This window comes from Poecile atricapillus, chromosome 13 (genome assembly GCF_030490865.1).
Source record: "Poecile atricapillus isolate bPoeAtr1 chromosome 13, bPoeAtr1.hap1, whole genome shotgun sequence".
Classification (NCBI taxonomy): Eukaryota; Metazoa; Chordata; class Aves; order Passeriformes; family Paridae; genus Poecile; species Poecile atricapillus.
Window position 1 is genome coordinate 1,855,723 of NC_081261.1, and position 15,142 is coordinate 1,870,864.

The 15,142-nt window shown below is 59.6% G+C and overlaps 1 protein-coding gene across 4 annotated transcripts in view; it reads right to left on the bottom strand.

Annotated features, from left to right (window-relative positions):
• The window catches only part of ABLIM3 (actin binding LIM protein family member 3), a 45,607-nt gene that overhangs the window by 14,765 nt on the left and 15,700 nt on the right, over positions 1 to 15,142 (bottom strand). For all 4 annotated transcript variants that reach the window (XR_009278619.1, XR_009278620.1, XR_009278621.1 and 1 more), the window contains exons 2-4: positions 4,229 to 4,366; positions 1,875 to 2,058; positions 1,619 to 1,731 (exon numbers count right to left, since the gene is read on the bottom strand). Coding sequence is in view for 1 of the 4 variants with exons in the window: in XM_058848458.1 (XP_058704441.1) it covers positions 1,619 to 1,731; positions 1,875 to 2,058; positions 4,229 to 4,366 (435 nt within the window). In the remaining 3 variants the exon portion in view is untranslated. The remainder of the gene's footprint in view (positions 1 to 1,618; positions 1,732 to 1,874; positions 2,059 to 4,228; positions 4,367 to 15,142) is intronic.

Consider the following 15,142-nt stretch of genomic DNA (forward strand, 5'->3'; position numbering starts at 1 on the left):
CCAGCCGCAGCACAGAGCTGCGTCTCCCTTGGGGTGATGAGTCTGAGCCAGGCCAGTTGGACACCAGGAAAAATTCTTATCTCAAGGAATAATTGGGCACTGGAATCTGCCCAGGGAGGTGATGGAGTCACCGTCCCTGGATGCGTTTAACGAAGCCTGGACATGGTTTAGTTGATGAGGAGGTGTCGGGTCACGGGTTGGACATGATGATCTCAAAGGTCTTTTCCAGGCTGGTTCATCCTGCGATGCTGTGATGGGCTGTGGGAGGGCCACGCTGGCCTGGCAGGTGCCCAAGGGTGGGAAGTGTCCGGCAGAGGAAGGGCTGTGCTGTCCGGCAGCCGCGTCCGGCCCCGCTGCGCTATTTCCCCTTCCTCCCCTGCTCCCCCGGCTCCAGCGCGGCTGCGAGCAGGATGCACACGGGCCTCGGACCCCTGACCTTGACTCCTGCTTGTCCTCTCCTCCCCTGGGCAGCAGGTCTGCCTGGAGAGGAGCTTCTTTAACCCCCTCCCTGCCGCGGAGGAAGCAGGGGCAGACAGCCCATCCCAAACCCCGCCTAACGCGGGGAGGATTTCTGAGCCCTGCAAAAAAAGCAGGATCCGCTCCCTCCTTCAGGTCCTGCTGGTTTGGGGTTGTTTGCAGGGCTGGGGCTGCAGGGAGAGGCTCGGCATCCTCTTCCTAGGGATGCTTTCCCTGTGGAACGCACCAGCAGCGCGCACAGCTCCCCTGTCACCCTGCTGGTGGCAGTGCCAGGGCCACCGGGGCGGTGAGGGACGCGTGTGGTGGGGCAGGCTCATTCTCATTCTCATTCTGCCTGCAGCTGCCATGAATAAGGCATGGTGTCCTCAGGTAACCCCGCTCCAGGGCCGGAGGAGCGCCGGGAAGGGGATGGGGAGGGAGAGGAAGGCGGGAGGGAGGCAGAGCTTGGCTCTGGGCAGCTCCAGGAGCCCATGGAGGAGGATGGGGGAATTCCTGTCCTTGGGCTCAGTCCAACCCTGACACCATCGAGGGCTGAGGAGGGGCTCACAGGGGGTTCATCAGCACCAACCCTGCCACCAGCAGTGTCCCCATGGTGACTGGGTGACAAGGACCATGGTGACACCCGGTCCTGGCTCTGGCCCTGGCTGCAGGACTCTGCGTCAGGCACTGACCTCCATGGCAGGAAGGGACGGTCCTCCCAACCTGGGCTCAAAAGCAAGGCCAAACCCACCCAAAAGGGCTGGTGCATCGCTCCAGCTGACTTTGAGGGGCTCCCAGGGCACGGGGATGAGCAGAAAACAACCTTTCAGTGCTGTGACAGTCCCAGGAGTATCCCCAGGGCAGCCACTGGACACAAGGCAACTGACTGCGAGCAAAGCCAGCCCCAGAACCTGCCCATGAGCTCAGACAGCTCAGACAGCGCCTGCCAGGGTGGTGGCACCTGCCCAGGTCACAGACAGGCCAGGGGAGTTTCCAAAAGCAGCGGTGAGCTGCAGTCCTGGCTGGAGCCTCAGGACTGCCCCGTCCCTCCTCCCAAACCTCCGTGGCTCCGCAGGGCTGCACAGTGGCCCCAAAGCCTGTCCTGCCACCCTCTCCAGGGTCCCTCTCTTTGTACCCAGCACAGCACAGCACTCAAACTTACGGCTGGGCCCGTGGATCTTGATGGGCTTGGTGCTGAGGAGGGAGTGGGAGCAGTTTTGGCAGACGCAGTCCTTGCCGCTGAACGTCACCTTGTCTCCGATGGGGAACGGCTTCCTGCGGCCAAGGAGAGGTGGGGAAGGGTCAGCTGCTCATCCCCCTCCACACAGTGCCCTCCTCCTCTCCCGGGGCCAGCAGGGAGCTCCAGGAAAAGGCATCTCCAAGGGGGACACCGACCCTTGGTGACAGCTTCCACTCACCTGCAGGTGCTGCAGACGAAGCACTTGGGGTGGTAGGTCCTGCCCAGGGCAGAGATGACCTCGCCGGTGATGAAGTCCCCACAGCTGTCACAGCGGGTCCCGTAGAGCTGCTGGTAGTCGTGGGTGCAGATGTACTCCTGGTTCTTGAAGAAGAAGCCCGACTGGGCCAGGTCGCAGCCGCACACTGGGGAGAAGGACATGCGGCCATCGCGGCAGCTCCGGGATGCCTGAGCCAGCTCTGCCGCCTCTCCAGCTTCCTGCAGGAATCTCCGAGGGTTTCCCATGCCAGCCGAGCTCCGGGGCCTCCCCCGGCACCACAAGATGTCAGTGTTGGGCTGTGGGATGGGGCGGCTCCCGCAGGGAATCCCATTGCCGGGAGGGAACCCCTGCACTGCAGCGCTCCTGCAGCACGCACCGACAGCTCGGGCATCCCCTCCTGGAGCTGCTGCACCTGCCCGGGGCTCAGCCCCTCCGCTTGGCACCCCCCTGGTGTCAGGAAGATAAGGACAGGGCTGGCAAAGAGCTGGGAGAGCCCTAGGGACAGCTGGGGAGAGATCTCATCCCTGCCCTGGGACACGGCTGCCTCTGATGGTCTCCACGCCCCGGACACGGAGCCGTGCCCTGACGGGAACAGCTCCCGGGAACGCTGGGCTTGGAGCTCTCCCTGCTTGTTTTTCCAGAGGTGTCCGGCCCAGCCTCGCTCCCTTCCCTGCTGTGGGAAGTGTGGGTGGTGCACAGCCCATCACAGTAATCCAGGCAGACGTGGCCAGCCCTGGCCTCAGCATCATCTCCCTCCCTCCCTCCCACGGCTTCTCCAGCCAGAGGGACCTGGAGAGAGGCAGATCCTGGCCGTGGATGCTCCTGTGGGATCCCCTGCCCTGCCAGGTGACAGCGTGCAGAGGGGATACAGAGTGACCTGCTGCCACAGCCCACCGTGGTCTCTGCTTTGTCCTTCAGCCCCCTCTGTGCTGTCCCTGCACCCCGGCCAGCCCCAGTGACAGGGGACAGCGGCACCCGCTGCTGCGGGGCCCTTGGGGGCAGAGATGCAGCTCCTGTCCTCTGAGCATCCCTTGGCCGAGCTGGGGGTACCCAGCAGGGGCAATTTGGGTCTCCCAAACATCCTGTCAGCAACCAGGGCCAGGCCAGCAGCTCGGGGACAGCATCAGGAAACAAATCCAAGATCAAATGAGGCTGCTGTGTGCCCTGTGCTGTGGGAACAGCGCATCCCATGGCTCTACTCCTGTGCCAGCTCCCGGGGACACATCAGGGACAGGCAGTGGGGCTGGAGCCAGCCAGAGGTGGCAGGAGGTGAGAGCTGCGAGGGAAGGTGAGACAGGAGGATTTCCTCTCATTATTTATTCCCTTTCACTTGGAAATCGGGCAGTGAGCGCTGCCAGGCTCTCCCTGCTGGCTCCCGGGCCCTTTGAAGCTGGCGGCTGTCTGAGCTCTTTGTCTGCACGCTCGGCTCCTGCTGGATCCTCCACGGCCGAGCTGGGAAAGGGCAGGAGGCTCAGCACGGGGCCCTGCAGGTGCAGCTCAGCCCCGAGGGCATCCCGGGACAGATCCCCCTTCCCAAAATCCTGGGGCTGCCCACCCCATAGGGGACAGGGCTGCAGCAGGGTGGGGACAGCCCGGGAAGTGTCACCTCCAGCCAAACCCTCTGTTCCCTGGCAAGGAGCAAAGTGTGACCAGGGGCTGGGGATTATGCTTAGCACGGGGAGCTTGGAAGACCAGAGACCTTTAAAAAGCCCTGGAATGGGGAATTTTACAGCCTGCAGAAGCTGGTTGAGAGCAGCTGCTCCAATAAAGAAGCTGAGGAGCTCTTGAGCAGCAGCAGCTCTGCACCATGAGCTTTACAGCCCTGCAGCCCTCCTCTGGTGCTCCAGGAACATCCAAACAACCTCTCTGCTCCACTCCTGCCAGCCCTGGGGCCACCAAATCCCAGCTGCATCCCATGGGCAGGTGGCAGGGATGTGTCACCCAGCCTCAGCTCCAGCAGGAGCTGCTCTGGGCATGTCCCCACCTCTCTGCTCTCAGCCAGGCTGGCAGTGCCTCGTCCCCTTCTCCTCCCCCTGCTTTGGGAGCAGCTGGAGGACACAGTGACCCCCTCCAGACACAGCTGGGCACGTTTGGGACCTGCAGGCTGCTCCAGGGTAGTGACACTGGACACCCCTTCACTGGCTCTGGCATCACTCAGGGGCTCTGCCCTGAGCCCCACCACATCCCCCTGCAGCTGCCACCCCAGCAGTGTGACCACAGCTCACAGGGCCAGCCAGGTTTGTCCCCAACCTTTTGCTTTGCCCCCAGGGCTGTGGGACAGCCAACCACCAGCGTTTTGGGGATCCTTATCCTACCTTGGCAGGTGAAGCAGCGGATGTGGAAGTGGTTGCTCTGCACACGCACGACCTCGCCCTTGCAGGTGTCCCCGCAGCGATAGCACTGGATGGCAGAGGAGCTGCTCCCAGGGGTGTAGGGGTTTTGCTGATAGGGAACTGCTGGCAGAAAGGAGGGAGAGCAAAAGGAGAGAGGGGAAGGGTCTGTTAGGATTTGGTGTCACTGCACTGAGCTCAGTCTGGTGGCTGTGGTGGCCATGGGACATCAGGCCAGCACTAAGGGCAAGGGACAGCACCTGAGGCTCTGAGATGGGAGCCCAGCCCTCTCTGGATCTGGGATTTCCCTGCCCCACAAAAGAGGCTCACGGGTCTGCAGTCCCAAACTCTGCACAGGTCAGCCTGTTCCTGCATGGACAAGCAGGTCACAGCATCATCCCAGAGCTGCCCAGATGCTCTCCTGTCCCAAACACGGGACACTGCAGGGAGCAGTGCTGTGCTCAGCCCTGGGGGCTGCTCACCCTCTCCCACACAGCCCAGCGAGCTCCGGCTTGGCAGCAGCACGGGAAGGAACTGCTGTTTTTTTGGAGCTTCCACTTGTTTGCTTAGGAGCTGGAGGAAGAAGTCATTTGTCAAGGAGCTTTCAAACATCACAGCAATGGAGCACTTGGCCCTGCTGGGACTGTCACCTCCTCAGCAAGGAGCAGCAGCCCAGTCCCACGGCTCCTTCCGGAGCATGGAGCCTCTGGAAGGAGCTGGGGGCTGCAGGGGAGGGCAAAAAGAGCCAGATTTCTCCTGCTGGGGTTCACCTCCACTCCTCACCCCCTCTGGGAGCATCACCCAGGGTAAAGCCCTCCTGCTCCCTGCGAATCCCTCCGCTGTCTCAAGGCAATTCCTGAACACGAGGAGAGAACAGAGCAGCTCCTGCTTTCCCTGCCCCACCTGGGAGTGCCTGGGCTGTGCAGGAGCTCCAGCCAGGCTGACACCACGCCACCACTGCAGGATTTATTTGCTGTAAAATTTCTGAAAGGGAGCCACAATCTGGGCAACTCAAGCAGCAAAAAAGAGGATTTCAGTGGGCCAGAGCTTTTCTGACCCGGTGCTGAACTGCATTCCCAGGAACAAGAGAAGCAGCTGACTGAAAGGCAGCCTGTGAAGTCCCTCCAGAGCAGGGAAGAAGGGGCACAGGACAGAGGAGATCACTCATCAGAGGCTCCTCGCTCACCGAGGGGCAGATCAAGTGACAGGGAACAGAAACAGCCCATTATCAGCTTCAAAAGCCAAGCAGGAGAAGTCAAAATGACATTGAGACTGTGTCACAGTAAAATCCCATTCCCTGTGCCAAGTGCCCAGAGACACAGCGCTGCTTCCCTCCGGGAAATGGGCTGAACCTCCCGGAGCCGCTGGGATGGGCTGCGAGGGGAGCTCTGAGTGCAGAGCTCAGACTCCAGCCTTGACTTCCAAGAACTTCCAAGAGCTGCTGGGACTTCCCCTCCCCTCCCTGCAAGCCAAGAGCTCTCAGAGGTACCTGAGGCACTAAGGGATGCCAAGTGCCAGCAGAGGAGTGACAAAACGGGAGTCAGGCCTGGAGCTAGCCCAGCAGAGACTAATTAGTCTCGACCTAAATTCCTCTGAGGTCCCAAACAGAACGAAGGGAACCCCCACCCAAGGGACACCAGCCCTGGGAACAGGAGTCCAGCACCTCCTGTGATGGTTACTGGTGGTGATGGGTGCCCAGGAGCTCTGCAGCTGCCTGAGGGGACCAAGAGGATTTCCTAGGGCTGGAATAAACCAGGGATCTTCTCTGCAGGGGTCTCCAGCAGAGCAAGAGTTACAGAGCTGAAACTTCCTCCCACGCACCCACTGCTCACACCCTGGCCCAGAATGAAGCCAAGCTCTGGGACACAGCCATGGAAATCCACAGAGCTGGGAGAGGAAAGCAGGACAGAGGCAAGGGGGAAAGCCAGGGATTCACCCACACTTAAACATTCACAATAAAGAAAGGGGGAGGACAAAAATAATAATAATCTATGTCGGAACACGCAGGCATCACTTAGTGCGGGCTCCTGGTCTCCAGGGAAAACTTCCTGGTGTCCATAGCAACACATCACCAAGCCCTTGCCTTGGTCTGATGGGAGGAAGGCAGAGGAAAAAGAGCTGAGGATGGGAAAGACGCTTTTAGCTGTGCTCCAGCACGGGCAGAGCTGGATCTGAGGCAGTCACTGCTGGCTCAGGGCAGCCTCACCCTCCCTCTGTGTTCAGCGCTACCCAAAGCTCCCTGATTTGTGCTTAACCTCCAGGCCGGGCTGGAATTTTGGCCGGGAACATTGCTGCATTGTGTGCCTGTGTTCCAGGCAGCAGCTGCCCGCCTGGTGGCCCCGTGCAGGAAGTATTACACATCCCACAGCCCCGAGCACAGGGCCAGCTGAGCGGGGCAAAGCTCATTACACCCAAATAATCCACTAATAATGTAAGTAGCATTAGTGGCCTCGCAGGCTGGGCTGCAGCAGGCGTGGAGAGGGGGTGGGAGCTGCCCAAGGAATGCCATAATCTGCCCCCAGCTTGCTCCTGTTTTGCTCAGAGCTGGTTTGGGCCAACAATTCATGCGTTTGTGCTCCACTCTCAGTGCAAAACACGCCCAGGGCCAGGCTCCTGTGGGGCTGTGCCCGTGCCCTGGTGGGTCCCTGATGGGCTGTGGGTGCAGGCAGGCAGGGAACTGCCATGGGGCTGCGTGGGCACTCGACAGATTTCCCACTGATCCGGATTAAGGTGGCACCTCCGGTCAGGGATTGCTGCCCCGGGGTCAGGCAGCGGTGGCCGTGCACAGCCAGAGTGTGACCTGGCCAGGGGGACAGCCCCCAAACACCCCCAAACAGCCCCCAGGGCTGTGCAGAGCAGCTCTGTCCCCCAGGAGGGTGCAGGGACCCCGCCCAAGGGCTGCTCCAAGCCCACAATCTGCAATTCCCCCTGTGCATCCCTGGGCAATCCCCCTCCTTCGGTTCGGGAGGGTCAGCGACCTTGTTTGTTTTCCTGTGCTCTTCCTGCACAGCCCTTCACCAGACAGCAGCAGGGTGGGGAAATCTGAATCTCTGGAGCACTTCAGGAGTGGAAGGATAACAGGGCATGATTTCCATCTGCCTTGGAGGGTTTGCTGCTCACCACCAGCACAAATAACAGGGCACAACCCCCATGGGGGCCCAGAACAAGCTCCACCACCAGCAGCAGCCCCAGCCCCACAGCCCCACATACCCGAGCAGCAGCAAACCAGGAACAGCTTTCCATAAGCACCCAGTGGCATTTTTAAAGATCCATCCATCCTTCCTTACTGGGACCAGAGCAGGTGATGCCCTTTTCCCACCCATTTCCCCCTCCCAGCACATTGGCCCTCCAGGAAGGTCTGTCAGGGAGAAGCTGCTCCAGGTGGGGTTTGGATCATTATCCACGTTTGTGACACAGCATCTCCACAGGAAGATGGGCATGCCTGGCTTAATTAACTGCCAGTAATTAATATTTACACAATGCTGGGAGAGCCACAGGTGAAGGGGACTGTGGAAAAGCAAAGCCTTCACCCTGAAATGAATAAGGAGAGGCAGTGCCAGTGGGAAATTGAGTTTGGGGGGTGCTAGGGGTGATGCAGGGACTGAGAGCTGGCACCTACAGCAAGGGGGGTGCCAGCATGGGATGGATCCAGCCCCTGGAATGTGTAGGGAGATGTGGGTGCCACCATGGGATGGATCCAGCCCCTGGAATGCTGGATGTCAGGTGGATGCTGGGGGAGCAGTGCAGATGATGCTGGCAGGAATCTTCACACCTCCATGGGGCTGAACTCCCTTCCCACCGCTTCCCACTGCTTCCCACCGCTTCCCACTGCTTCCCACTGCTTCCCACTGCTTCCCACCACTGCTTCCACTGCTTCCCACCGCTTCCCACTGCTTCCCACTGCTTCCCACTGCTTCCCACTGCTTCCCACTGCTTCCCACTGCTTCCCACTGCTTCCCACTGCTTCCCACTGCTTCCCACTGCTCCCCACCACTGCTTCCACTGCTTCCCACTGCTTCCACTGCTTCCCACCGCTTCCCACTGCTTCCCACCACTTCCCACTGCTTCCCACTGCTTCTCACCGCATCCCACCGCTTCCCACCGCTTCCCACTGCTTCCCACCACTTCCCACCACTTCCCACTGCTTCCCACCTCTGCCTGGCAGCCAGCAGTTCCCCACCCCATCCCCTGCAGGGTCCCTGAGGCTGGAAATCATCAGAACCCTGGCCGGGGTGGGATGCAGCTGCAGCAGGGAGGGAGGAGAGCTGGGCATTCCTGGTGGGCATTCCCAGTGGGCATTCCTGGTGGGTATTCCCTGTGGGCATTCCCTGTGGGCATTCCCAGTGGGCATTCCCTGTGGGCATTCCTGGTGGGCATTCCCGGTGGGCATTCCCGGTGGGCATTCCCGGTGGGCATTCCTGGTGGGCATTCCCGGTGGGCATTCCTGGTGGGCATTCCCTGTGGGCATTCCTGGTGGGCATTCCCTGTGGGCATTCCTGGTGGGCATTCCCGGTGGGCATTCCCGGTGGGCATTCCCGGTGGGCATTCCCGGTGGGCATTCCTGGTGGGCATTCCTAGCGGGCATTCCTAGCGGGCATTCCCTGTGGGCATTCCTGGTGGGCATTCCCTGTGGGCATTCCCTGTGGGCATTCCCAGTGGGCATTCCCAGTGGGTATTCCCAGTGGGTATTCCTGGTGGGCATTCCCAGTGGGCATTCCCGGTGGGCATTCCCGGTGGGCATTCCCTGTGGGCATTCCTGGTGGGCACAGCTGGCAGAGCCCAGGAAGGGCTGATTCCCAGCTCGGGGGCTCAGGAAGAGGAAGGCCAGCCTTGCCAGCACAGCAGCCCCAGAGGCTGAAGGCTGAGGCAGTGACTGGCCAGGAAGGAATTCTGCTGGAAGCACTGGAGGCTGAGGGAGAGGCTGGGATGGGACAGGGCTGGGCTGGGGGCACAGAGCGAGGTGAAGGAAATCTCTGCTGGGATATGGGGACAAGGAGGGGGCTCTCCAGGAGCCTGCACCCCAAAACCCACTGCAGCAGGGATCCAGGGTGACCTGGCTGGCTCCAAGGGGTGGTGAGGGTGAGGGGGAGGATTTCCCCTCCAGGCTGTGTCCCAGGGGTGGCCGGGGAGGAAGGGTGGGAACTCCAGGGCCACGGGATATGGGTTTCTCATCAGCAGCGGGGCCAAAGGCTCCTGCCTGCTGTCCTGCAGCGGCCAGGGCTTGGCTGCAGCCGTGAAAACGCCTTGGGAAGGAAGGGGAGGATGGGCTGGGAGCCAGATGATGCTGGTCCTTCAGCAGGCACAGGAGAGCCTCAGCCTGTGGGGCTGCCTTGACCCCGGCATGGGGAATGTGCCTGCTCCAGACACGGAGTCAGAACTAACGAGGCTGGGAAAGATCTTGGAACCCATTGAGCCCACCCCAGGTCCCTGCTGAGGAGGGGACACTGAGGGTGCCAGTGGTGAGGTGGGGATCCAGCCAAAGGATCAGCCAAATCACCCCCAAAATAAAGGGCAGGACCAGCAGTTGGGATGCTCAGCTCTGCTGGTGAATCTGACCCTGCATGGCCATCTCAGTGCTCAGGCCACTGCTTCCCACGGAGCTCCTGCAGATAAAATCCATTTCCATCAAGGAGAAAATGCCAGATTTACCTTTGGACAAAAGATTTTCTCTCCTGATCCTTCCCCTCAGTAAAATCCAGAAGCATCACGTTGTTCCTTATTTAATATTTACATTTTTAAGCTGGGGCAGGCTGAGGGCTCCTGAAGGGCTGGGAACAGGTACCAGGGATCTGCTGTGGGATGTCTGCACTGAATCCATGAGGGCTGGGAACAGGTACCAGGGATCTGCTGTGGGATGTCTGCACTGAATCCATGAGGGCTGGGCTGGGACAGGCACTGGCAGTGTGGGACAGTGGGCACAGTTCACCCAGAGCAGGCACTGGGCTGTTCCCAAAGCTGCCACTCAGCTCAGAGTGTACTCCAGGTGAAATTCTGCACCCTCTCCAGTCCATGGCAGCCTCTCCTGCCTCCCGTCTGTGCCTTCCAGCTCAAACCCCTCCACTGCCACAGCTCCTAATCCAGCCCTGGGCATCCCTAATTAGATCAGGACCAATTACTGCCCCCACCTGCCTCGCAATGTCCCCTTGCTGCCACTCCCTGCGTGGGACACAGGGCACAGACGAGCCGTGGGTGCCATGGGGATGGCACCAGGGGGCTGCAGTGGCACATGGCACCGTGGCAGAGGGCACGGAGCTGGGGGTGGCACCAGGGAGGGAACACCCTTCAGCTGGGACTGCAGTGAGTGTGGCTGGATGTCACAGGTGCCCCGTGAGGTGCCAAAAGCACCACGAGGGCATGGCAGGACATGGTGCCAGGGTGGCAGCTGGGTCACATGGGGACACGCTGCAAAAAGAGAGAGGAGGGAGGTCAAAAACACCCAGAGGAGACAAAGGAGGGAAGGAGATAAGGAGAAAAATCAAGAGGATGGAAGGAAAACAAAACAAAACAAAACAAAAAAGCCCCAAATCCCCCAAAACAACAACAAAAAACCAAAAGAAAAATAAGGGGAAAAAAGCCAGAGCCCTGCCTGCACAGCAGAATTTGCTTCTGGCTGCGTTTGTGGAAATTATTCTCCAAAATGAGTGTGGAGGAAGCTGTGATTGTCTTCCCATGCTGACCTGGCCGGGGGCAGCTGCCCGTGCCTGCCTGCAGGATGTTTACTTCCCACACAGGCAGTGCTGGAATGCGCCAGGGAAACCCAAAAACCCCTCAGGGGCTCAGCAGCTTTCACCCCCAGCCCCATTCCAGCAGCAGCCTCGGGTGTCCTAATGAGGGATCTGGGATCAGCCTGGTTTGCTGCAAACACCGACTGCTGCTGGGATTTTCTCAGGTTCCCAAGAAAAAGAGGGAAAAGTTTTTTTCCTAAATCTCTCTGGTGGGGAGATCTGATGAGCTGAGTGCAGACAACAGAAAGGCACAACAGAGCTCCTGAGCTTGCCCAGGCTGACAGCTACGCCCTGGGCTGTGCAGAGCCAGGGAACACGCTGTATCCCGAGAATCCCACTGCATCCCACCCTGGCAGCGGCCAGGGAGCACCACGGAACCTCCTGGGCCATCCTCACACACAGGGCTGCAATGGCACCCCCAGGCAAGAGAGGAGGCTGAGCATCCCCTTCAGCATTCCCTGAGCATTCCAAGGCCTGAGCACTCTCTCCATGGAGAAATTCCTGCTGTTGTCCAACCTGGAACAGCCTGGCTCATCCTGTCGCTGTCTGGGAGAACTGACACCTTCTCTGTCCTGGAAGGACCCTGCCAGGGTGGGGACTGGAGGAGGATGAGGGGACAATTCCAGGTGTGGGAATTTGGGGGTCACAGAGCTCGGGAAGGGGCTGGAGCAGGGGAGGAGACCCTGGATGATTGGAAATTCCAGTGCACAATTCCCAAGGGATCCGTGTGCCCTGCACGAGCCTTCCTCCCATCCCCAGCTGGATCAGCTTTTTCCTGGTTAACACTTGTACAGCTTGTCATGGCAACAGGATCCCCTGGAACTGCAGCTGCAGCCAGGGCTCCTGCTTACACACATTTGTCTCTCTGCAGACACCACGGGAGCCCCTCCCAGCAGAGCTCTGGGCTCCACAGCCCCAAACTGGGAGTGACTGGGAACCCCAAACTGGGAGAAACTGAGGCCCCAAAAATTGGGAGTGACTGAGAACCCCAAACTGGGAGAAACTGAGACCCCCCAGACTGGGAGTGACAGGGACCCCCACAAGAGGCTGCTGCCTGTCTGCCCATGCCAGGTCCCTCAGCTGGGATGGAACTGGGATTTGGGAAAAAATACTCCTGGCTGCTGCTCAGCTCTGCTCCCAACACCGTGTTTGCACCAGGAACTGCTCTCCACAAGGATTATCCACAGAATTCCAGAGTTATTTCAGTTGGAAAAGCCCTCCCAGTCCATCAAGTCCAGGCTGTGCCCCATCCCCACCCTGTCCCCAGCCCAGAGCACTGAGTGCCACCTCCAGCCCTTCCTTGGACACCTCCAGGGATGGGCACCCCAAACCTCCCTGGGCAACCCCTTCCAAGGCCTGAGCTCCCTTTCCATGGGGAAATTCCCCCTGCATTCCCAGCAGGCCTGGTATTTCCAGAGTGTGGGGCTGGAGATGCAGAGCCCGACAGGAACAGCAATAAATCTCCAAAAGGCTCCACTCAGATTTCTCAGGAACTGCTTAATTCCCCTCCCTATTATCCCCGACAATATCTTAGCAGCTCTTGGTGTCTTGGGGAGAGGATGAGAAAGGATGGATTGCATTTTAATTAATAATTGCTGAAATGCACGGCTGCCCAGCGCAGGAGCTGTGGTGAGCCTGGAGCAGGAGCTGTGCCCAACAGAGGGGACAGCACAGCTGTCCCCAGGTGCCACAGGGCTGGTGGCAGCTCCTGTGCTGGCCTGGGTCCCCAGAAGAGCTGTGAGCAGCCCCCTCTGCCCCTTTCCCAGGCAGGAGCATGGACCCCACAGCTCTGCAAACCCCTCCTTTGAAATCTCTGTGAGGACTTGAGCTGAAGCCCTGCTCTGACACAGGTCAGGCTCAGGGAGCGGGGCAGTGATGGGGGAGCTGCCCTGGTGGGGACAGGTGACACCAGGTGTGGCACAAAGCCAAGCCTTTCACACACAAAGCGTGGCCAGGAGCGTGGCAGGAGCCATGAACATCTTCCTGCCCTCACCTCCCTCAGGTTCCCTGCCTGCTGCAGGTGTTTGCTGCAGCTCCAGCAGCTCCTGCAGCCCCAGCAGATGTGCAGCACACCCTGAGATCGGCATTTTGGGCTGCAGGAAAGTTCACTGGAGGCAGCTGAGGAGGGAGCCCCGCTGAGAGGCTGGAGATGGGATTTCCTCCTCACATCTGGTACAGCTTAAAAACCCTGGCCTGAGCTGTTGTGGATGCAAACAGACAGGGCAGGAGTGAGGGGGTGTCAGGGGGATGATGTGCCCAGGCAGAATAGTGGGGCTGGGCTGGGAAGAGGGACACAGCACCCCAGGACAGGGATCTGGGTGAGCACAGATCCCACAGGAACACATGGCTGTGCTTGGTGGCCCTCTGTGGGCCCCAGGGGCAGCAGGAGCAGCTGAGGCCACAGGCTGGAGGACACCACACCACAGCCAGTGTCTGGTCAAGGATTGGGAGCAGCTTCCCTGTGCCCTGCTGGACCTGCCACACACAGGAGACACGGTCTGAGCCCCAAATCTCCTGAGCAACAACATCTGAAAGGCATCCCCACATCCCCTCCTGCACTGTGCTCACCCCACGGCCAGGCTGGGACTTGGAGCAGCCTGGGATAGGGGAAGGTGTCCCTGTGCCTGGCAGGGGGTGGAACAAGATGATTTTTAATGTCCCTTCCAACCCAACCCATTCAGGGATTCTGTGACATCCCTACTGCATCCCACCATAAAAGTGTGGGGTCAAACCTGAGGTGCCACTGCCTGCAGGAGCTCTGGGCCACACCAGCCTCCCTCCTGCTGCCCTGGCAGGGTGGGCTCGAGGGGCACAGCCCCCTTGGCAGACAGACACTGGACAAAATCCATCTCCTCCCCTGGATTTGGTTCCTGAGGCCTGACAAGTGCGAGGAGCCCCAGCCAGCTCACCCAGCCAGAGCAGGAGGGGTGGCCTTGAGTGAGGCTTGGAGCCAGCCCCAGCCCACAGGATGATATTTGCAGCTCCAGCTGGGCTGGACAGGTTTTGGGGGCTCCATGCAAGGGGCTATGCTCAGGTCCTAGAGTTGAGGGATGTGCGGAGTAGAAGAATCTAAACTCGAGGTCCTGGCCAAAAGCTGAAAAGCCTGAGCTCATCATTTTGCTGAGGCCAGATTTCCTGCTGAACAGAGGCTGTGTTTAGTGCTGGGAGACAGTCCTGGCTGTGTGGGAGTGCAGGGAGCCCAGGGGCACTGTCCCCTGCTTGCCAAAACCCACCCGCCAGCACCCCCAGCCACACTGGGGCAGCCTGGGCGAGCTGGAGCACAAGGGACCCATCCCAGCTGAAAAATCCCCTAAAAACCCCAAAGACAAAGCAGCAAAGGGGTTCTCTGAGGAAGAGAAAGGGCAAAGGAGCTGTCAGATGGTGGCATCTCCTGCTGGGCGCCGTGGAGGCAGTGCCAGGGTGGCCGGGACAGGAGGTGACACAATGGAAACATTCAGGCTCGCTGCTCACATGAACAGCCGGAGACAGGCAGGACAGAAAGGAGCTTATTCCTGGCTGCTGCAGGAGGGATTTGCTGTTTGCTGCTGCTGTGTTTTGTGTTTGCAGCTTCCCGTATGGAAATGCTTTTTCCCTTTAACCTCCACCCACCAGCCCGGTGGATTTCGGTGCTGTTTCCCAAACATATGGTGCATCCATCAGAGACATAAAGGCTGCTATATTTAAAATATTACAAAAGAAAAGCCAGGAGCTGACATTTTTAAACTAGGGCAGTGTCTGAGAGGGAGAAACGTGGGGATTTAGGATTTTCTCTGCCAGATCAGGGAAGCAGTCCCGTCGGATGAGGCAGAGCCAGGTTGGCACCTCGCCACCTTGCAGCAGACTGTTGCTTCCAGAGTCTGGGAGCGCTTTTGGGAGAGGATCCTCCTGCTCTGTCCCTGCCTGCTCCCAAGGAGCCTGGATCCAGCACATCCCTGTCCTGCTGGCTGGCTTTGGTGTCCAGCTGAGCCTTGGCCGAGGCAGAGTGCACTGAGCTCAATTCCTGCCTGGTTTCTCCTGTTGATTCCCTGGGGAGCTGAGAACCTCCTGAATTCCCCCACGAATCACTCTGAGCCTGCAGCATCATTTATCTGGCCACAAGCACTGTGAGGGAGACAAACTCTTGCCTGTTTTATAAACCCTGAGGCTCCTCCACATCTTTTCTCCAGTCTGGAGC